Genomic DNA, 24,909 nt, shown 5'->3' on the forward strand with positions numbered 1-24,909 from the left:
TTGCGTGCTATGGCACATTACGATGTTGATTACGCGCCCAAAGCCCGATCTACTTTTCCCCTTTTTTATATACCCATACTTCCTTGTCCAAAATGGCAGCCCACAGGTTGCCGTCGGACTTGTGTGTCGTCGGTAAATACTTTACGTCAGGCATCGCCCATGGATCAAGAATCAGGATATCACCGCCAATGTACAACCGACGAAGCTGTATATTTATTACTCAGATTTCATTATGCCAGAAACAGGTATTGAATTTTAGAAAACACGATAAACAGCTGTCTTGTATATCGGTCTCCAGCTCAACGCACTCTGTCGTATGGGCAGACCAAACGGTGATCTTCAACATCAAAATTCCTTGCAATGCATGCAGTCACTGCGGTCAGCCATCATGCCTTCGCACAGTCGCTTGTGATTCGGTACACGGCGAACACCCCTCTGTCGTCCTCCGTTTCCTAATCACAGTGTTGCTTGTTGTAGTTAATCGACAGCCAATCAATTGTTGTGGCATTTGCTTCATCATGGAGGGAGGTAGAAAGAAAGACCCCCATGGCTTCATGATGCTCAAAATATAGACTAGCAAAAACAATCCCTTCATTGAAGAAGGTATTATTGAAAACAGTGTATGTAAACACCCATATCCATAGCCAAATTCGGTAACTGGTCGTTTCGGCACCAAGTCGTTTCGGCCAAAGTTGTTTCGGCCTCGCAATTTCCGGCCCAAAGTTATTTCGGCACCGCAACCCAAGACGTTTCGGCATCCCTGTTTCGATTTGTTTTCAAACTGACCGGTCATATTCGTAAGAGTGACCTTTGCGTTCTGACCAGTACTTTTCTGTGCATTTGTGTGACATTTGCCGTGCTGTTTTGGCACCGCTTTCAAACATTTGCCGTGTCGGCGGCTATTGCTATCGATAAACTTGTGTCACAGATTTGAAAATGATATGAAGTTTTTTTCTTACGGTCTCTTACTATGTTCTCACGAAGTGAAGCATGATGTACATGAATGTTATTTGACACTACTTTTTTAGGGTTTCTAGACGTTTCGGCACTAAGTCGTTTCGGCCTCCCGATTTCAGGCCCCAAGTCGTTTCGGCACCGCGACCCAGGACGTTTCGGCACTGCTCAGGGCTATCTGAGGGAACTAGTGCTGGAGCGTATTAAAAAAATGTTGCACATCAAAGCACTAAAAAAGTAGTGTCAAATAACATTCATGTAAATCATGTTTCACTTTGTGAGAACATAGTAAGAGACCGTAAGAAAAAAACTTCATATCATTTTCAAATCTGTGACACAAGTTTATCGATAGCAATAGCCGCCGACACGGCAAATGTTTGAAAGCGGTGCCAAAACAGCACGGCAAATGTCACACAAATGCACAGAAAAGTACTGGTCAGAACGCAAAGGTCATGCTTACGAATATGACCGGTAAGTCAATTACTAAATACTTTGAAAACAAATCGAAACAGGGATGCCGAAACGTCTTGGGTTGCGGTGCCGAAATGACTTTGGGCCGGAAATTGCAAGGCCGAAACGACTTGGGCCGAAACGACTTGGTGCCGAAACGACCAGTTACCCTTTTTTAGTGCTTGGATGTGCAACATTACGCTCCAGCACTAGTTCGCTCAGATAGCCCTGAGCAGTGCCAAGACGTCTTGGGTCACGGTGCCGAAACGACTTTGGGCCTGAAATCGGGAGGCCGAAACGTCTTGGGCCGAAATGACTTGGTGCCGAAACGTCTAGAAACCGCCAAATTCCACGCAAAATTTACATGTCATTCAAAATCCAGTATAAAGTTCTCCACAAGTCATTTCTTAAAACATAGCTGCAAAATTGTAGCGCTACGGTGAGGCGGTCGGTGATTTTTGGTTTTTGCGACTTCGCTCGCCAGTAGCGCTACAATGCCAATGGCCCTGGGGAGTATAAAATAAGCGCATCCCACTGGACTAGGCGTGTTAACCTTGTCGTTTATGGGGTTTGGAATTTTTTCAAACACGTCGATTGCATTCCACAAACATTGAGTGTGGGGCATCCGTTTTTCTGGAGCCGCCATTACTAGAAGTTGGTAATGGCTGCTCCCAGAATTGTAGCGCTACGGTGAGGCGGTCGGTGATTTTTGGTTTTTGCGACTTCGCTCGCCAGTAGCGCTACAATGCCAATGGCCCTGGGGAGTATAAAATAAGCGCATCCCACTGGACTAGGCGTGTTAACCTTGTCGTTTATGGGGTTTGGAATTTTTTCAAACACGTCGATTGCGTTCCACAAACATTGAGAGTGGGGCATCCGTTTTCTGGAGCCGCCATTAGTAGAAGTTGGTAATGGCTGCTCCCAGAAATGTTTTCAGAAAGCAATCGACGTGTTTGAAAAAATTCCAAACCCCATAAACGACAAGGTTAAGTGTAGTATAGTGTTTAGTCTTCAGTAGTGATAAATCGGTACAACCAAATGCAGTAAATATGTAGCATTTCACATCAACACGCCTAGTCCAGTGGGATGTGCTTATTTTATACTCCACAGGGTGATCGGCATTGTAGCGCTACAGGTGAGCGAAGTCGCAAAAACAAAAAATCACCGACCGCCTCACCGTAGCGCTACAATTTTGCAGCTACTTAAAACATAATGTGATGCAATTCCAGTGCCTATGACTGTGTTTTCAGCTGCATCTCTGTGTATGACATAAAACCTCTTGCCTATTGCACTCTGAAAAACAACACTTGTATACAGAAGTATAAACTTGTGCAGTCAAAATGGGTGGTTGCTCTTCAACTGAAATCATGCATACGAACAGAATAAAATTAAGGCATTTTATTTCTTCATTAGATCCACAGATATTCAACTGGACCGGCATGGAAAGGCCATCGTCAAGTCAACAAATCTGGAAAAGTCAGTACCTTTAAACTGCAATGGACACATATGCATCCAGTTTAAAGTTTCATGTACACGTAGAAGCTTAACTCTTTCGCTAGTTTCAGGCCCAACTTTCTCTAACATGCTTGAATAATGCTCCTATATGTAGAGACTCAAGCCTGAAAAGAGGGTGAAGTTGTTGTTGTTGTACAATGAATTGTTGATTTTCAGAACACTACCATCTTCCAACAGAAAGCTAATGAAGAGAAAGTACTTGTACTTATCTCAATATGCCACCTGATCCATTAACATAGTAATATCAAAAAGAAAAAAATCGAAGGATATACCAAACAGACCCTTTTGGTGCAAAGGTCAAATTTTGTCGCCTTTATAAACATACCCCAGGCAATTTTTTGGTCCGCTGTCAGTGACATGGAGCTTGTATGATATGTGGATGTGTGTGGTGTTGTCCATCATGATCAGACATATGTCATCCGGTGTCAAATTTTGTCTCTTTCATAAATATACCCCAGCCAATATTTTATTCAGATTTTTGTGCAAATTTCGTAAAAAAAATGTAGCTCAGATGTAATGTAATGTCCATTCGATCCAAAATTATCACAGAAAAATTCATGAAAAAATTGCAAAATGTTGCACTAACATTTTGGTGGAAAAAATTACAGCACTCAAAGTGTTAAAAGCATTACCAAATGCCAATTAATTGTCTGCCTTAACTTCAAGCATATGTAATGTTGTTTCCTGATCCCTCATTCACTGTTGATAAATTTCTTGACTTCAAGAAAAATTGCATTCATCTGTGTTCATGCAAAAACATGCAAAAACACTGTCAAGTGCAATATTTCGGATGTCACCTGATTTTAACAGTCATCAGTGTTGATTTATAAAAACAAACACATCATGACTCAGCATGTGTTATCATGTACAAAATAGCAGCAACTTTATCTGTCCCAGTTACACTCGATCATTGTCTTCTGGAATGCAAACCAGTCTCATTTGCATAGTCACAGTCTTTGTAATTTAAATTGTTTCTTGCAACAAGGAATATAAAATGCACTTTTGATGGCATTTTTATTAGATTCATACTAATTGTGAAGACTATAAAAACACCGGCATTGTGAAGCCTGTATAAACACTGGACTGTTCACACTTTTCAGGCGGGGATTAAATTGTACTAGATTAACCTGCATCTCAAATATGTGGATAAGAAGTGTCAAAAATTATATCAACTTTCAGTATATTCTTATTTTACATGTCGAAATCCCTGCTTCATGATTAATTTGTCATGAGGAAAGAAATATTTCACCTAAATCATTACAACACCTTGTTTCTGAAGATTTTCTGAGAATTACAATAAAAAATGCTGAAAGCAAAAGGGATGATGAATCACTGTTTTTGTAAGCCTTTCATGAAGCCGACCAGAATAAAACCTGTATCCATCTAGGCCAAAAATATTCTGAAGGCACACCAAAAAATTACTCATTTTGCCCCATTTTGCATAGAAAACAGATTTGAACCAAAATTTTAAGCAAAAAGGGTTAAGTTGCCTTTATTGTCAGTACCATTTGGAATGCTAGCATCTTACATACCTTTGCTGTCAGCATCATTTGGAATGCTAGCATCTCACATACCTTTGCTGTCAGCATCATTTGGAATGCTGTCATCTCAGGTACCTTTACTGTCAGCATCATTTTGAATGCTAGCATCTCAGTTATAATCCTAAGTAATATCTGTATCATATTTTGATTTTTGTTGCTTTGTGTTACAGTCCAGTCAGCTGCCAGTTGTATCACCAGTTCTCTATCGTGATTGTTTTCATGGTCATGGCCCCAATGGCTTGATAAATTCAACAAGTCAAAACGATAGTGTGAGTGGATGGGACATTATGAAAACCATGACAACCTACATATGGCCTAAAGATGCCCCTGGAATTAGAGCACGAGTTGTTGTAGCTTTAGGATTATTAGTAGGCTCCAAGGTATGTTAGAAACATTAATGTACTCAATTTAGTATGTACCTGGCATACTTCATGTGAAAGTGGCCATACTTAGTCTATTTTCCCTTTTAATTTAAACACGTAAGACATTTTTGAAACAGTATAATACAACATAGTGTTACTTACCTACTTGTAAAGACATAAATAAGCAAACCTAATGGAGAATTGGTCCTTGCATCCACATTGCTCACTTTCCCAACATGAAAGGTACAGTAGACTGTGCAGTATGTATTGATATATATGCATAATCCTAAAATCCGTACTGACCTATGGGAGTCCAGTAGGGTGCTGGCTTTATTGATGCTTACGTGCATAATTCTAGAATCGCTACTGACCTATGCTAGTAGCATAGGGCACATTGGTGAAAAACTTATGTAGGGCTAGGATGCTATATAGTGATAAATATTGTCACCATTTTGATGTCGGTGTATGGTGTACAGCCTGAACAAAATTTTGAAAAGCACACGGAAACTAATTTATCTGTTGCTTCTGTGTTTCTACCATACAGCTTATCAATGTACAGGTGCCGTTTATATTCAAATATGCCATTGACTACCTCAATACAACTCCGGCAGAGATAGCCACAAGTAGCACTGTTGGTGGTGTGGTGACTGTGGCATCAGCTATGGTCTTAGGATGTGAGTATAATTTGGATCTGTTTGTATCGAATTAATTCCTGAGCATGATGCATTTCATCTGCAGAAACTGTAATCACGTACAGGGCTCGAACTTAACGGTTGCCCGCTTGCCCGGGGCCAGTAAAACCTTACATTGGGCTGGTAAAATAAATTACACTTGCCCGGTCAGGCAAGTGATAGACTTTGATAAAATTTACATGTTCTGGGAATAAAAAACTCAAGAATTTTTGTTAAACAATGTTCGCTGTTTCAAGTCACTAAAGCGGGTATCACAACCGACAAGCTGGACGTCAACATTCAGCGAGTGATATTCAGCTGTTGTCTTTCCTCCCTCGGGAAGTCTAATCTCACCTGCTTGTCGCTAGTAACTCCAAGGGGGTGTTGGTCAGTAATTTCAACAGCCACTTTGCACGCGGTGACCTGACTGAGACAACGCAGACTGTACGTCACAGCGAAGCAAACCACCCTGTTTTCATGTACATTTTTGAAATCTACGCCTGACAAAGTCACAGATTCCGGAACAGGATCTGTGTCAGGGGATACAGTACACGTTCAACCGGCCGGCCACTCAGAAATCGACGGTGATAAAGCTATAGCGGTCGCAGCATCGAGTTCAGTGGAAAGTTAAGTGAAGAAGCAGAAGTGCGACATATATGAAAGGAAATGACAACGGGAGTTTCAAAACTTCTGGAAAAGAGATTTGCTGATGCGAATATCGATTGATGGGCCACCCCTTCAACTGTATGACCCCAATCCTGCACTAGAATATTGGTAGACGAGTGGGCAGAGATCACGAAGACCAACACTAATGGATCGTAACAATTAACACGATTATCAATACAGACAAAACAGAACCTGCATTGATATGATGCCGTCAGCCACATTTTGAGATTGCTTGGTCTTCGTGATCTCTGCCCAAACAATGTAAACAGACAAAAAAATCGGGCAAGTACGTAATTTTGTTCCTCGGGCAAGTAAAATTTCTGGAAAGTTGCCCTGAGGGCAAGTAGGTAAAAAAGTTAAGTTCGAGCCCTGATGTATCTAGCCTGAATATTGGTATGAAAGAAAGGAATGTTTAATAGGGAGTCAGAATTTATGTATCATTCTGTGTGTTGAGTCCTGGTGATAAAAACTGAAATAGCAATCACACTCATGTAACATGGCATGAAAACTGGTCCAGTAAACAACTCATTCAAGAAAGTATCATTATGTCAATGAGACTTCTTTGTTTACAATGTTAGATAGGATCATTGTGAACTCTGTAAAATCGTATGTAGTGCTATATGCCACATCTGTCAGTATTCCAAAATTTTCTGATTTCTGAATGACACAGTGTAACTATTGAAACATTGTATTAAGGCAAAGTTAGACATGCTGTGACATTTGAGTGACATTTGTGTCGTATTTGGCATCACTACACTTATCTTTTATTAGTTAAATATTTTTGACAAAGCTTTGAGAATTTGTTTGAACGTCAGGTCTGAGGAAAATTTCCAGAAAAGGTAAACCATGTACCGGTAGTTTAATATTAAATGAATTTCTCTTTTGACTGCTGTGTTCCATCAGTGTGTTTGTAGAGAATACAAGTGATTTATTCAGAATTAATTTATCAGAAACAGGGGACCATTGATTGAACAGCCATATTAGTATGAGATGTCACGTAGTACCGTACTGCATATTTAGTCTTTTTTACTTTTCTTTCAATGAACTTGTCGGGGAAGATGAATATCATTATATGTTTGTTTGTTTTATAGATGGAGCGGCAAGAGCCAGTGCTGCTTTCTTCAATGAATTTAGAAATGCTGTTTTTGGCAAGGTTGCTCAGAATTCAATCCGAAGGGTTGCCAGAAATGTCTTCATACATCTCCATTCCCTTGATTTGAACTTTCATCTGTCAAGGCAAACTGGAGCATTATCAAAAGCTATTGACAGAGGCAGCAGGTATGTGTAACTATTATGTTCAGTGTGTCTGATAATCTTGACAGATTGCATTTGTTCAAAATAAAAAAAATGAGTCCTTATCTACATCATTCTCTTCAAAGGGATATTGTTTTATGTATTTGTTGAAATTATGATGAAATGTGCAGTATTTTCACAATATGGCTGTTTGGCGATATGCTGATTGTCTACAACTGTTGTACATAGCCAACGTGTATACCCTACATGTATGTACTGTGACATATGTATATGCATTTGAGTATGTTTTGTGAAATGATCCAATTTGGTTGTCATGCATTGATTTAATGGTTTGCTTATCTTTAGCTTCTACTGATGTTTAACAACACACACACGCCTATATATCCATCATGCAGCTGAAAAGATCATGATATGAAGATGATAATTTGATTTCATGTCATGATCTGAGATGGCTACTCCACATTGATATTTTCAAGTTGCTATGACATAGGCATATCCATTTCTTCATAAGGGGTACATCACATCCAGGGCTCCCCCTAAGTCACCAAAATGATTAGCCAACTCATTAGCCAAATCAAAAATCTTTTGCCATTTTGAGTAACTTTTAGCCAGTTTATGATCTCAAGTGTGGCAACAGCTTTCTCGTCATTCAGGATCCCTAATTTTACAAATCAAGATGTTTTGTATGATGTTCATGATGGTTTTTACATTAAAGAAATATGTGTTTAGTTTTTGCATTTATAATTTGTGTTTTTATGACTTTTCAGGGATAGAAATCCTTTTTGGTGGTAAACTTTAAACACCAGAAATAAAATTAGGTAACAATTGAATTCTAAAAATCTGGTAGCAATGTTCAGTGTATATTACAAGAGGTACAGATTGAATATTTCTGCCACATTCAGTTAGTATTCACAGTATGATAGCTTGTCATAAGTTACAGGCTTCTCTTGTGGCAAATTTATGCAGTCTTCCATAACCTAAATGTTTGAGACACACAAGTAAAACAATTTTCCATGCAGAAGACAGCATTTATGGTATAGCACAATGGCAGTGTAGATACGATTATTGTGGTATTTAAGGCCCCGGTTTTACTTGTATGGCATAGATGTGATCAAGCGGTACTTTTCTTGAGACAAAAAGGGCTTGGCCAAACAGAACTCTTGTAAAACAAGAACAACGATATATGTTCATTTAAATTACTCACTGTTTGAGGGCATTCATTGTTTAATGATTATGATAACATTTTAGCCCAGATATATTTCCATTTGATATTTTGATATCATCAAGAAATGTCTGATGATGTTCACTTCTAGATCATTAAACTGGTTGAATCTACAAAAATATTAAAATCATTCAGAATCACATAATTTCTTGTATAAGTTATAGCAGTTTGAAAGTAGGCCGAATGGGAGTCAGTCAAGCTGAATGCCATTTAAATTGGCATTCACTTCTAGATCATTAAACTGATGGAATCTACAAAAATATTAAAATCATTCAGAATCACATAATTTCTTGTATAAGTTATAGCAGTTTGAAAGTAGGCCGAATGGGAGTCAGTCAAGCTGAATGCCATTTAAATTGGAAGGCAGCAAAATTACCTTTCACCTATTGGACCACCCTAGGTGGTTTCTTGAGAACCATAATTGTGTAATTAGGGGGTCTTCATGCATGACATCACATGATGAGATGACCTAGACTTGACCTTTCAGAAAACCTCAGATTTTCTCCTTTTCCTTTGTATTATGGCTCCGTTTGTGAAAGTTTCCTTTGAAATTATGGTTTTTACTATCAAACTGAGTAGTTGCAGGCCAAATTTTGATACAGCAAAGAAGGTAAAACTTTTGATAGACTCAAGGACGACCCAGGGACTCACAGAAGCAAAGCAGGCCTCAGTGTATTCATGGCCGTTACGTTCATGATGTATTGTAGTATCGAACAGCAACAGTGTTTGTTTTACGTACCAGGAAATTTGTAACTTTGTAGAAAGGAGATTAAACTGTTTCAATACATTGCAACTTTGTAGGAAGGAGGGTAAACTGTTTCAACATCTTACAACATTTTATTGTTAGGTGTAGTTTTCTGTTGAGGAGGTCTAAGAATTCAATAGCCACTACATTCGCCAAACAGGAATTTTGTAGCCATTTTTAACTTTCTTTCGCATTTGGCGAATTGGCGAATAGGTAGCGGGAGCCCTGACATCATGTTCTCCCAATTTTCCAACAGGAAGAGTTCCATACACGATAACTTGTTTCTCTTATGTTTCCATAGTAAAAACACGTCCAATTACAACATGCAAACTGTTTTAATCTTGCTTTTTGATTTTACAGGGGCATCAATTTTGTGTTGTCTGCATTGGTATTCAATATCGTACCAACTATCTTTGAAGTTTCCCTAGTCAGTGCCATATTAGTAAGTATAAAGAGAGAAATTGATCAGTTGTCTTTTCTGTGGAAAAATAAAGGACATGCAATAAAGTACTTGTTGTATAATTCAGTTGTAGACATGTGCATAGTTGTTTTTAGATGTAGACTCAAGTACAAAAACTGGTTCCATTTAAAAAGAAAGTTTAATTTGTAATTGACATTTCATCCAGCTGAGTTTCTTTTCTTATGTGTATCTGTTGACAGTACTACAAGTGTGGTGGTATGTTCACCGCCGTAACTCTCAGCTGTCTGGCTGCTTATGCGGCATTTACATTCAGTATAACATCATGGAGGACAAAGTTCAGAGTTCAGATGAACAAAGCTGACAGTGAAGCTGGTAACCAAGCAATTGATTCACTGATTAACTATGAAACAGTCAAGGTATTCAACAAAGACACCGTGTTAAGGTAGAATGCACCTATAAAGACTTAAACTTGTTTTCCTCAAGGAATCATTCAACCGTTCTCTTTCAAAATCAAGAACAAAAATAGGGGGTGATGGTGCAAATTTTGGTACTGGAGAAACAAATAACCCAAGATTTCCTGATATTTGACATTCAGAATGGCCACCATCCCTGTCTAAACTCTATGGAGAAAAATAAAATTTCTAAATTTCAAAAAACAAAACCAGCGAAAAGTTTTCTTACACTAAGAGCTTTGAAATGAACCCCTACAAGTGGTATATCAGAAAAGAATTGTAAAGGCCCGAATATCTGTCCCCGAGGTGCTTTCTACCTTTAGAATGCACCTCTGGGATATATAGTTGGACTCTCAAACTTTTCCATTTCTTTTCTGATCTACCACTTGTGACGGCTCACTTTGAAGCCCTTGAAAAAAGAACAACTTTCACTGTCTTAGTTTTTGAAAATCAAAAATTTTGTTTTTCTCCATAGAGTTGATACAGGGATGGCCGCCATTTTTCATTTCAAATATCAGTAAATCTTGACTTGCTTCTCTTGTACCAAAATTTGCAAGTGATCCCAATTTGTATTCTTGAAAGAGAATGGTGGAAGATTACTCGAGGAAAGTTTGAGCAAAAGTTTTGGTCTTTCATTTTTGAGGCGCATACTACCTTAACTTGGCATTACCTATGTGGTGTACAGGCATTTCTTATATACTCATGTTATCGTAGGAAGTCATGCAATGCTTCTCCGTGAAAAAAGTCACATAATTATCAGTTTCTTTAATCGTGACATTATAGAATTTGGCTTCCAGTTTTTCTTAGTGAATATCTTGAGTAAATTGGAAACTGATCAGCTGGAGAACACACTGTAAAAGAAATGTTTATTCAGACTTACAGAATACTTAATACACACTATAGAAACCAATATGAAACAAATCAAAGTATGTTTGCATTTCAATGGGACAACACACTGGTATTCTGTTTGTAAAGTGTAGAAAATCTTTTTTTCCCAATTCAATATGTTATTATGATACCTTAGCTTTCTTCAATTTCTAATATTCTGGCATTTATCGGAACAAAATAGCTATTTCTGGTGTGTGCCTCCAAAGCAGTATGTACATAAAAATGTTTTGACGCTCTTTAATTAAACCTATTCATACTTTAACACTTTCACTGCGGGAGAGGGCGCATTCTGCGCCAACGGCCAGACTGCGGGAGGCGCGTAAACGCGCCAAGAACGTACGCGTTTACATGCGTTCGATATACGTTTGCTTTGTTCGATCTTTACCATGTTTGTTGACTATTTCCTCAAGTCTAATGTAACGGACGAGGTAGAGGTCAAACCTAAATGAGCATGCGCGCCAAATTTGTAAATAGATGCCGCCATATTTAGTCATTTCTCGGCCGTGATTTGTAAGGATCGTGTGATCGGTTGTTGTTTTCCTTTCAGAGGGCATTTAAAAATGACGATGCGGGCACAGTTTAACACCCACTATGCCCTTGAGCATGTTTTTCTAGACACTAATAGTGAAATTGTCACTGATCGTGAAACTAAACTCGACGGAGATAGCGGAACTCAAATTTCAAATTACAACTCTAATACCAAACTTCAATATGTTCCCAAACCAGTTGAGCAAAGACCGAGATCGCAAGCAAGACAGGAAGGTAGGCCAGCTGAGCATTTTGAGAGGAAAGTGCGACAAAGGGCCGGTGTCCGACGTCACAAACGTTGATGGGGTATCCTGTGGATGTTGTACGACATCAATCTATCAATGACAATTACACATCGGTCTGGTTACCAGTATATAAGCTTATAATATAGCTCTCTTTTGAATGTCAGATGATACCTGTTGTTCGGATTTGAACTTGTAATAAATATGCATATTAATCTTATTTATGTGGAATATGTTTTAGAGTATGTGTTCCCCCTACTGAATTTGAGTTGATAAAATGTAAGCAGAAATTTTTAAAGTATTACGCCGAGAAAAATATATTTATATACTGAAATAACAAAAATGCATCAATTTTTGATTTTTTTTTGTCGAATCCAATATGGCCACCATGATCACGTGATCTTCAAGGTGTGTCACATGACCTTTTGTGCATTTTTATGATGCTCTGTCATATTGCAATACTCATTGAAAAAACTGTCCCGAATACTCTAATAATTACAAGATAAAGCACATGCATGTAAATCAGTATTTACAAGCCATATTTCCATAGAAAACTACGCACAGGAATGCACGTATAAAAATTAATTACGCAGTGAAAGTGTTAAAAGAATGAGCTGACTTGTCCATGCATTCAGTTTGATTGCTGTTAAATGATACAGAGCTGATGTAAAGCTGTGAGACAGTATCCATGTATGGTATGATTCATTCCCTCATAACCAGTGATCCACATTGTATTTCTACAAAAATTGGAACATTTGCAATTAATTTTGGCCATTGCATACTCCTTATTGAAGCTTTCATCTGCAAGTATAGTTTTATGTGGTAAAAGGTCAGTAAATCTCTGTATCAAGCATTTTGGCAAATCTAAAGTTGTGAGTTAATGGTACCATTTGACATTGTTCTTTCAGTATTTCAATAATGAGAAATTTGAAGCTCAAAGGTATGACAAAGTTCTTGCAACGTATGAGAAAGCATCGCTGAAGACAACTACAAGTCTAGCTGTCCTCAACTTTGGTCAGAATTTGATTTTCAGCTCATCATTGGCAGCTATTATGGTTCTTGCAAGTAAAGGAATTATTGCAGGTAAATTAATGAAGTACCTTGTATCCAATGAGCTTATAAAACGCCCCTTTAACAATTTTTATATCAACATTGAATAACGTAATGGGAGGTATCTTCTACTAGTTCTAGGTTATTTTGACAAAAAAAATATACAGCAATTACAGATATAGTTCAGAATGAGTATATTTGCTGTTAGACCAAGCTGAAGGTAAGACATGGCTAGTGGTAGTGACCGTACAGCAGGACATAATGAACACCTATTCATTTTCAAATTAGAGACGGCCAACCATATTATGTTGCCGTTGTTAGTCATGGTCATTTTAGGGAACTCTTAGGCAGAAGAGCACTTTAGACCATTAACATTATAATTAATTTAAGACTATTAGTTCAAAGATAGCTATGTGTCACCTGATATCTAGCCCTATCATCTAGTATATGTGTCACCTGATATCTAGCCCTACGACCTGGTATCGTATACTTTATTAACACACATCATTCCATCACTGTCAAATGATGTTTAGCCCTAGCACTTGATATATCATGAGTCAGCTGATGTCCAGCCTTATTTAGAAATGAGACCATGGTTTTTACCTTCTCGTGTCTATTTATAGACAGAGAAGGTATTAGAGTTGAAAACCAGTATGCTGGTGTCAACTACTTCCGTCTGTCAATACTTCCGTCTGTCAAGATCCGTTGACGTCATGCCATTGTGATGGGTCATATCATAAACTGGTGGGGGTGTTCATGGTTCAGGTTGAGGTGCAGGAGAACGATTTTGAGCTGTGACAAAAATCAAAAGGGACTTAGCGGCATAGCCACAGTGTTAAGCCTTTCTCCAAGGTTCTTAGTTGACTACGATCTATTACAGACTACTGAGCTGACGTTAGGGGTACTCACTTTGTGTTTGCTCACTCTGTGTGCGCTAGTGTTTGGTACTGAGTTGCGTGGATATCCCCTCATGGCCTCACGTGCATGATATGGGCCTGTTGCATAATCTGCAGATGATCATATGCCTCTGAGTCTGAAAACGGTCATTGTGTAAGCCTGTCGGCATTTTCCTTGCATTTTTTCTCATTAAATTTTGCAAAATATCGGCGAGTACCTCAATATTTCAAGATAACTCTTTCTTCCCAATCGTTTCCTGGAGTTTCAGAGTCATATGAACGAAAATGAGTGAAAGTTTTAGACAGGAAAATCGGACGTCGGCCATGTTCAATGTTTACAGTACAATCAGAAGTTTATGTGGAGGAAATAACTAACAAACACTGTTCATGATGCCCGCCCTCTAGAGGCAGACCTTCCTATGTGAAGTATCACATTTGATGCTTGTGGAAAGCTTGACCACACAAGGAGCATTTTAACTTTTAGAAAATGACAAATTGAATAAGAAGGTATTCTGAAAATGTCAAATACTGAGGAAAAATGCGCAAATATTCAAAATAAACAGGTTAACTGACTGGTCAGCTATAAAAAACAATGAAAATGTTTATGATCAAAAGTTTTTGAGATGCGCACATTTTAGCAAATACAGAAATTATTAATATTATAAATATAAGACCAAACTATTTTTTCAGGGATGGGATAGGTTGGAAATGAGGGTTGAGAGACTAAGGCACTCCTATTGCTGCATGTGGATGCAGCCACACCATTTCATTTACAGCATACTTATTCACTGTGTTGTGTTCAAGTTCCATATTGTACTGACTGTCATACAAGGATAACATAAGCAAATCAATCAAATTAGAAAAGGATCAATGCTGTTGTGTGATTTTGCTGAACATGGCTGATTTTAATATTTCGCCCTATATATTTGGTATCCAGCAAAGGCATATTTTGATGTAAAGTCAAAATTAACACTACATTGCGGACAATATATGTTACCGTTTCTGCATGAACTTTTCTTTTTAATTATAGTATAGTAGTACTTTGAACAGATTAACAATTATCGTGATGTCAACCCATATTTTACATCACAAAGACTGTAATTCTGCCAATTTTTTTAATTTTTCAGTCATTTTATAAATTTTGCACTGAACAAGATGATTGAACAAATTGCAATGTTTGAATTTGTAAACTCAAAGAATAAAAATCCTTTGGTCACAGATTAAATTATTTTTGAAAAGAAATTTACTCTTAACACTTTTAGCATATATTCTTTACACGGTCATGTATTTCAAGGAAAATATGCCTATTAAAAACAGTAATTTCTTCACTTTCAATTTTTTTTCAATACTATGACAATTATCAGCAATGAGGTTTTACAAACACAAGACCAGATAAGCGTTTTTCATCATTTCCACAGGACTCTTTGGAAAATCCATTAAAAACAGTTAAAAGTAACTTAAAATGATCACTTGGTATACATTTAATTTACAGATGCCAGGTTGTGTATTTCACATGCACTCAGGTCAGTAGGGAAGTGCATCATTACTATTTGGACTGTTAATTCTTATTTCTGAATTATTTAACTTTCTTTTCCACATTGAACTATCTTTAGGCAGTTTATACTGTAGGTTAGAATTTTTTTGATTGATGTATTTAATCATCTTTTGGGTTCTTTGGGTCCATATCCCACCTCATGCCCCTACATCATCAACTATTTACCAACAACTCCATGCCAACAATCAATTACCTGACCTGGCCACACATTAGAGAAGGTACAGCGTCATTGACGGTATTTTCTGTTGTTCTCTTTAGCCTGCATTATTTTATTAGTTGCTTTTGCAGTTTGATAAGGGTTCTGCTCCAGAATAAAACAGATATATGTAGTTCTATAGACTTAGTATGTCAAAAGATCATGTGATGACAGTAAACAAACCCACATGTTCAAACATGAATGGAAATACACATATTTCTGTGTGCGTTTATGCATTTGGTTTTGCTTGTACCATGGTCTGTTTGAGTTCCAGGTTTAACCTTATTTAACTCACAACCAAGGTATTATGATATTGATCTGAAACGATGTAAGTGTGTACTATGATATCATTGTTTTTTCAGGAAACATGACAGTAGGTGATCTAGTAATGGTGAATGGACTGCTTTTCCAACTTTCCTTGCCTCTCAATTTTCTTGGTACTGTGTATCGAGAAATCAGACAGTCTCTGATTGACATGACTGCCATGTTTAATCTTCTGAACTTAGACACAAAAATCAAGGTAAAGTAACATTGCTTTTTATTTTGAATGAGAAACATTGGGTTATTAAGGATTTGAATTCTTTGATAAAATAGGATTTCTTTGATAAAATTCATCTTCCATTACATTGAGATAAATACAGAAAGAAATGAGTATAGTGAAACCTGTCTAAACCAAACCCTGTCTAAACTGGAAACATGTCTAAACTGAACCCTTTTCCAAGTCCCATTCCAATAGAACTCTGCGTTAAAAGGACCTCTACACACCAAACACCACTCCATACTGAACAATATTCTCAGTCCCTGAATCGTTCAGTTTAGACAGGTTTTAACTGTAGATGGTTTGGATATGGTTGTCACAAAGTAAAGCATACCATGTCTTGCTCAAGAAACTTACAGTTAAATGGTCATAAACAAGGTCCCAAACCTTTGGTTCAACTTCACTTGTAAACAGCTGCAAATACTGGTTTAAACAAATGTTTTTGTTATTGTAATATTCATTCTCCCCTGCCCTCAATAGTGGGAGAATGCAATCTCCATTCAATCATGGTGAAAATATTTCCAGATAGTCTTTTGTAAATTAGCTATTCCAGAAAAATTGTGGCATCTTCTTTGTTGTAATTCACCAATGGCAACATTCTCTACAAGATAAAACAATGTCAACTACAGTCTGAGAATTTACAGAAAATACACTTGTAAAATATCAGTCACCTATTTCAACTATCTTGAAATTCCAGCAGGATACATTTGTTCATTCATGAGTGTCTTCTCACAGTTTAGTTGTAACACTAAAACATCTGATCGGAAAGTCAATAGCTGCAATGAGGTTGAGGTTATTCCAAAGTTACCTAGATGAGATGTGTGCAAATTGTGGTGAATCTACAGAGTTGAATTTTAAGGCATTCTTTGTGATTTTAGGTCAAAAAACTTTTTTTTCAAAACTACTCATCCGACAGCTTTGAAATTTGGTGAAGTGGTTGTCCTAGGAATGATCCACCTGAAATATCTGCACAATGTAGTGAAATATGCAATGTTGTATTTTATAGATGATGTTGTAATTTTTGATGAAAAAATCATATTCTTCACAGCTACTCATCTCATAGTTTTGAATAGTGATACATACTGCTTCCTAGGGTTGACCAAGTTGAGATGCATGCAATTGTGGTGAAATCTGCCATATAATATTTTTAGAATTATTTTTGTGATTTTCAGTCAAAAATCATATTCTTCAAACTACTCATCTGACATTGTTTGAATTTGGCATGAAAGTATCTTTGGATAAACAAGTTTAGATGTTTTCAAATTGTGGTGAAATCTAGTTGTTTTCTTTTTAAGAATATTTCCACTAATTTGGTCAAAAAATCAAAACTACATCTGTAAAACGTTTTTATGCAAGTCCCTAGTGATGACATTTTAGATCAGTACAAATTGTTATGAAATCTACAATGTGTTTAAGACTTTTACAGGACCAGCAAATTTTGGATTTTAGAATTTTACCAGTGTGTGCATTTTTAAGCTTGTCTTGAGAACCATAGAGGAGCAACAGTGCAGTGTAATTGATGTGATTTGTTAAAGTTTTTCATGTTTTTTAACCACATTTGATGAAACAATTTGTCATGATATCATGTTTGAGTAAGCTGATGTTTATAAAAACATTGTCTGTTTAACACTCACATAATTTATTGTCAATGGTTGATACAAGTCCTCAGTCACTAAACACTGTTACAGCAATTAAAAATTGATATCTCTGTAGGATCAAGGGAATGCACAACCACTTGATGTGAGTTCAGAGGAAGCTACCATTACATTTGAAAATGTTACTTTTGGATACACACCTGGCAAGAAGATCCTGGATGATATGTCATTTACAATTAAAACTGGACAAAAAGTTGCTGTTGTAGGGGGTAGTGGATCAGGGTAAGTGTTTGGACCATTGTTTGGGTGGCCTGGGGAGGGGGAGGGGTAATTGATCCTGATAAGTGGATAAGCTAATTTTGAGGGTAAATGGCCTGGAGTAAGTCTAAATTTATTCAGGATAGGATCATAGGGTAACTATTTTGAACAGTTTTGGATGTCAGTAAGATGAGGATTGATCAGATGGGTAACAAAAGTACACTTTCTTCACAATGATTGTCACTTACTGAGCTTAGTGACAAGTAACCAGCCACTGTGACACAATAATGGTCACACACTGAGGTTTGTGACAAGTGATCAACAAGTATGACACAATGATTGTCACACACTGAGGTTTGTGACAAGTGATCAACCACTGTGACACAATGATTGTCACACACTGAGGTTTGTGACAAGTGATCAACCACTGTGACACAATGATTGTCACACACTGAGGTTTGTGACAAGTGATCACCACTGTGACACAATGATTGTCACACAATGAGGTTTGTGACAAGTGATCAACCACTGTGACACAATGATTGTCACACACTGAGCTTTGTGACAAGTAACCAGCCACTGTGACACAATAATGGTCACACACTGAGGTTTGTGACAAGTGATCAACAAGTATGACACAATGATTTAGGAGGGAATAAGTTGTCTTCCTGTACAAGTACAATTAACCATGCTTAATGGCATCTGTACAGAGATTGTCATCATTGAGATCTTTGATTTTAAAAAAGCAAATCCCGGAATTGAGTCATTATGATAAGCTTGACATGAATTATTTCTTCTTTCCAGCTTCAAAATAAAACAGTACTGAGGAAGTTATTGTAGTCAGTCTGAAGTGACTTCCATTTGTTAAGCTGCCATTTCAAACTAAGTTTAACCCTTTTCCTGTCAAGTCCATATTTTCACAAACAGGGCAAGATGGTTAAAATTAATGAAACACAACATATTCCATATGGTGTATTTTAACATAATACTGTATATTTGAAGGCTGTTGAAAACATTAATACTGTAAACTTGATTTTTTTTGGACTAAAGATGCTATAACATACCAAGCCAAGTGGGTGAAAATACATCATTTTTTGGCTCAATACCGCTTTTTAACTGACTTGGCTGATGGGAAGTAATAATCTTTATACTGTCTGGCAGGAAAAGGGTTAATGCTTCAATGAATTGGATTATTCAATGTAGCAAGTAGCTTGGAATATTGAATGTAGCAAGTAAAACACTACACTGTAATTGGACTCTGATAATGACATTGTTTTGTTCATTTTGACTGATTAGGAAATCAACGATAGTCAGACTATTGTTCAGGTTCTATGATCCTCAGTCTGGTAGAATACTCATCAATGGACAAGATATTAGAGATGTGTCATTAGACAGTCTACGTAAAGCTTTAGGTGTTGTTCCACAGGTAAGTAGACTGGTCTGTTGTATCTTCAGGGTAGACTGGACTCTTCATAAATATAAATTAACAGGATTTCTGCCACCTGCATGTATTGAAATAAAAAATAAAAATTATATTTTTGGAGGAGATCTGCCTCTATGATGTAGCTTAATAATGTCACAATGGGTGTTTCTGTTCAAATATACAAACTGTTATGCCCTCCCCCCACCTCTCATTAACAGTCTCACAATGTTACTACTCCTCTTTCATTTACAGTCACCCCAACAATGTCATTCCCTCCCTCTCATTTGCATACACACCTAGACCTTTATTACTCCCTTCCATTTACACACACCACTACACTTTTATTTCTCCCCCTGGTTTACACTCTTTCCATACTGTTATTCCAACACACCTACACTGGTATTTTTCTCCCTCAATTGCACAGACTACTGTTAGTCCTCCCCCTTGCATTTACATACATCCCCACACTCTAAATCATGCACTTTCATTCACACTGAGCACTCATCACATTGTTTTCTTTGCACTTACACTAACACACTCTCTACTTTCTCTTTCTCATTTACACTCAATCTTTCTGACCAATGGTTCACCTTTACCACAAATCACTGTTGTACAAAGACATTTCTAACTGTTTTCCACTCTGTGTAATCTGTGATAGGATTCAGTATTATTCCACAACACCATCTTGTACTATCTCCAGTATCTAACTGTTTTCCACTCTGTGTAATCTGTGATAGGATTCAGTATTATTCCACAACACCATTTTCTACATACAATGTCCAGTATCTAACTGTTTTCCACTCTGTGTAATCTGTCATAGGATTCAGAATTATTCCACAACACCATATTCTACAATGTCCAGTATCTAACTGTTTTCCACTCTGTGTAATCTGTGATAGGATTCAGTATTATTCCACAACACCATATTCTACAATGTCCAGTATCTAACTGTTTTCCACTCTGTGTAATCTGTGATAGGATTCAGTATTATTCCACAACACCATATTCTACAATGTCCAGTATCTAACTGTTTTCCACTCTGTGTAATCTGTGATAGGATTCAGTATTATTCCACAACACCATATTCTACAATCTGCAATACGGTAACTTAGACGCTACAGCAGAGGATGTTTACAAGGCAGCTAAGGCAGCAGACATTCATAGGAGTATAGTTAAGATGCCACATGGATACGATACACAGGTTGGAGAAAGGGGACTTAAACTCTCAGGTTTGTTCATTTTGTTAGTCCTTGATGTAATGGTACACGTATCTAATAATGTCATCAGTGGTTGTACATATGTTTGCAACTTGATTTTAGTTTCATGAGATATAAAGACAGTTGTTACCTTTGCATGTCTAAAATTGATCATAATATGTACCCAACTTTTTTGCAGGTGGTGAAAAACAACGAGTTGCTATAGCAAGGACAATGTTGAAAAATCCAGCCATTGTTTTGTATGATGAGGCCACATCATCATTAGACTCTATCACAGAACAGGTGAGTCTTATAATGGTATCTTCCATACATCATCATTAGATTCTATCACAGAACAGGTGAGTCTTATAATGGTATCTTCCATACATCATCACGAGATTCTATCAGAGAGTAAGTGATTCGTATGATAGTATCTTCCATATATCATTATTAGATTCTATCATAGAATGGTTGAGTCTTATAATGGTATCTTCCAGGTCAATCTCATATGTATCTCTGACAATGCCAGCTGATGTTATCGTTAAAAAGAGACATAATCTCAAAACACTTGCGATAGATTGAATGAAATGAGTTTAGGCATGTCTGTAAAATAGCTCTGGATGTTAAAGAAAATTGTAACAAAATACCTGCCTTGTAGTCATTTTAAACTTTATTGCAAAATAAATATGCATGCATATATGCTATACACTATACTGTTCTTGTTATGAAGTTTACGAGAATTTGCTCAAGGTTTGTGTTTGTAAGGGTTGGGGATGAACAGAACCAAACGAGTTTGTCACTCTAGATGTTGTCCATGTTGACTACAAATTGTTTCCACATGGGGTGAGCAACCTGGCCATTTTAGTATCCATTGACCTTTGACCTTATGATACAAAAATGTCTGATTTGTCAATATGTGAGAATATCAGTCTAACTTTGTTGACAGCCATAGTGCATAGGATCACTTTGTCATGACTGCCAAGTGTGTAAACTAATACATGTACATGTGAAACAGAGTTCCATTTCTTTATGTTTATTCTCTTTCCCATTCGTACCAACCTCTTTACCATAGCATATACCGGTAGTTTTGTTCCTATTTTTGATATTGGTGTACAGAAATCAACCCCCCTGAAACAATGGATTATGTTCAATTTCATCATCGTTTTATGATACACAAAGCTTTAAAACAATAATCCACTATTTGACAAATTACTGTTCAACAGAATATTCTAGCATCGATGGAGGGAATGACGTCAGGACGGACATCTCTGTTTATTGCCCATCGTCTTTCAACTGTCATGGACTGTGATAACATCTTAGTTCTGGACCATGGACGTGTTGCAGAGCAAGGAACACACTATGAACTTCTTAGTGATACAGACAGTATTTATCATAATCTGTGGACCAATCAGAATAAAGCATTTTTTGCTGAGGCTGACACTGATGAGAATAACAATGAAGGTGTTGATGCTGAGGAACTCCTTTGAAGTTAGAAGAATCTACAGAATATGAAGTCCGGAATAATCTCACAATTTTGGAATTAAAATTGTTTATTTTATGGTGGAGTTGCAGGAAAAGATCTTTTCCCCTCATTTTGAAGATGTACCTATAGAGATAGCTTGTAAAGTTTGATGAGCATTGAATGTTTTGAGTTGGGTTTATAGAATAATCTTAATCTTAAATGTCAAAATTAAAGAATCTTAAGTAAAGACATCGGATGACACAGCTGATTGCTAAATTGTGAACTTTGACATATGACAAATTGTGAACTTTGACATATGACATACAAATTGTGAACTTTGACATTTGATAATTTTGACTTCTGCATTCCTGATATTGTAAACCCAGATTGCAATTGTCAGATGTATAAAATGACGAAGTAAGAATGAACTTTGTACAAATGTTGCCATACTTTTGCCAGAACTTCTTTTACTTTAAAATACCTCAAGGAAGTGTTGAACACAGAAACACATGCATGCAAAGCATGATAGATGCATAAACTATAGTAAGATAATATGAATATTTATTGCTATAAATTTGACATATAGTGTAAGTTCATATGACTAAAAATTACAATACCTTGACACTTTTGACACAACATCTTGCAATGATTCACAATCGTATAACTGCTCTGAGGAGAATATCTCCTTTAAAGGTATACAGTCACCTGTAATCTATATATGCCCATATATGGTTAAAGGGGCATTCCTTGGTATTCAAAATGCCCATGTGAGGGCGCTGTTTTTAAAAAGCGGCCACCTGCTTAAAATCTGTGATTGGTTAGATTTTCTCTTTGCAAGGTAACTGTGGCAAAATTGGAACAGGTTACAGTATACCTTTAATATTCAGTGAGATAAAACAATGTCAGATGACCAACTGTTCAATGTATCAGATCAACTGTTTGCATAGAATCATTCAAATCCTGTAGAATACGGTTCTATTGACTCGTAAAGTTGGATTAATAAGGATGTCAAAGCCCAGTCAGTTGTCATCACAGAGAATGAATGATGTAGATATCATGAAATAAATTTTGCAATGAAGAATTTTATAAAGACTATTCAGGAACAAAACCAAAGAAGCACTTTCTTGCATGCATTTGTTTTTATGATCAACAATTTTTCATGTTTGTTGTATATATATTTAATATATCTGATGACATGCCTTTCTATGGCTAACCTCTGAAAACTTGCAGAAACTTTTGTAGACAGTTTATATTAGAAACAGATCAATAGGAATTATCACGCAATTACTTTGGGTAAATGAAAGACAACCTTGTGTTTACCCAGTTTCCAAGTGATCAACGGTATCCCACTTTTAGTCAAACTTAATGGGAAAAAATGTCATCATTTATTTTCAAAAGGAAATGATAGATAATTTATCAATTTACCATAATTCTCTTTGTGAGTCAACAAAGGCTTTGATATGATATTAGAAAATTTAGAAAAATCGCTTTGAGAAAAATCTTTTCCAGATGTCTTTGTAGAATACAGCAGTACTGAATAGCGCTGCATAGTTTTTCTCATCAAGTATGGCAGTGGATTAACTTTCTTTTCTTACAGAACAGTATGGAATCAAAGTCTCTGTCATGTCACTCTGCTGATCATAATACCTGAACAATAAGTTTGGTACAAACCCAGTCACTAGACTTTCATTTCAACTTCAACGGAAGGACAATTTTTTACATGGTGCAACAAGATGATGATGAAAATATAATGTTCACCATTTTCAAAATGAGTTCTCTCAAGCTATATAGACTGCTGGAATGAATGTTAAAATCATAAAGAGTTTGAATATTTATCTCTGAGGTGTATTCTATGGTAATATTTCCTATGTATGTGGTCGAAGGTTTTGCTTTTTTTAGGTAATGGTTTATATGAGTCTTCTAACCTCCAAGTTTGAGATACTGGTTCCATATTAAACTCTTCTTTTCAGATGGTTCAGACTTTAACAAATCTATTTTTTTAACAGAAAATGTGATTGTAGGTGCAGTATCAATGACATCTTTCACCGTCAAGTCATGATCAAACACCATGACTTTTAATGATACATGAAGGAGGTGGGTGGACATTAGCAGTGGAATGTGTTGTCCAAGAATATCCTGTTTTACTGTCAGCCAACAGCCTTCAAGAAGTCAAAGTCAAGGAGCGTTCATGCACCGTCCCTCCACCCACCGGAGGGACGGTGGTTCATGTGAACTTTTTAAAAGAAAATTGTATGCAGGGTATTTTGCAATAAAGAGAAGTGTTAAGAAGATTGTGATATTTGAACATGTAGTAGATTCAGAATATAAAACACAGTGAAATCCTGCCTTCTTTTCAGTCCCTTTGTAACCAAGTTTGAGACAAATTGATTCAGTCATGGATGGATAGACAGATGGAACCCAATCCATAAGTCCCCATTCTGGACTTTTCCAGCGGGGACTAAAAAAAGTTTGTATAAACTGAAAGTCATACAAGACATTGGTTTCTTCTTAGCTTCCAGTTTCCATATATAAATATGGAAAAAGGAGATTTAGGGGTTGCAGCTGTCCAGTGTCATCATCCATCTGAATGAATGTCTGTCTGTCTGTCTGTATGTCATTCTGTCTGTCAACTTAGAACTTAGTTTTCTTGGATAAGGTGGCACTTATCTGCTTGAAATTTGATGTTTACGCATACATTGGGTTAAAGGTATACAGTCACCTGTAATCTAAATATGCCCGTATATGGTCAAAGGGGCGTTCCTTGGTATTCAAACGCCCATGTAAGGGCGCTGTTTTTAAAACGGCCACCCGCTTAAAATCTGTGATTGG

At 36.9% G+C, this 24,909-nt stretch overlaps 1 protein-coding gene across 1 annotated transcript; it reads left to right on the plus strand.

Moving 5' to 3' along the window:
- Window positions 1-74: 74 nt before the first annotated feature.
- On the plus strand, window positions 75-24,371 carry LOC139142619 (iron-sulfur clusters transporter ABCB7, mitochondrial-like). The gene is made up of 14 exons (XM_070712628.1): window positions 75-245; window positions 2,818-2,880; window positions 4,631-4,840; window positions 5,367-5,496; window positions 7,251-7,437; window positions 9,741-9,822; window positions 10,041-10,217; window positions 12,820-12,994; window positions 15,971-16,128; window positions 17,860-18,023; window positions 19,296-19,425; window positions 20,480-20,651; window positions 20,818-20,921; window positions 21,842-24,371. The coding sequence occupies exons 1-14, from the start codon at window positions 93-95 to the stop codon at window positions 22,103-22,105; spliced, it is 2,169 nt and encodes a 722-aa protein (XP_070568729.1). The 5' UTR covers window positions 75-92; the 3' UTR covers window positions 22,106-24,371.
- The last annotated feature ends 538 nt before the right edge of the window (window positions 24,372-24,909 follow it).

This window comes from Ptychodera flava, chromosome 10, assembly GCF_041260155.1.
Source record: "Ptychodera flava strain L36383 chromosome 10, AS_Pfla_20210202, whole genome shotgun sequence".
In the NCBI taxonomy this organism is placed as follows: domain Eukaryota; kingdom Metazoa; phylum Hemichordata; class Enteropneusta; family Ptychoderidae; genus Ptychodera; species Ptychodera flava.

What these genes read in the sequence shown, in the direction of transcription:
- LOC139142619 (XM_070712628.1), top strand. Translation starts at nt 93, where the DNA reads ATGGCAGCCCACAGGTTGCCGTCGGACTTGTGTGTCGTCGGTAAATAC. An exon ending in TTTCATTATGCCAGAAACAG is followed by an intron (nt 246 to 2,817) that starts GTATTGAATTTT and finishes TTTCTTCATTAG; the next exon opens with ATCCACAGATATTCAACTGG. An exon ending in CTTTAGGTGTTGTTCCACAG is followed by an intron (nt 19,426 to 20,479) that starts GTAAGTAGACTG and finishes AATCTGTGATAG; the next exon opens with GATTCAGTATTATTCCACAA.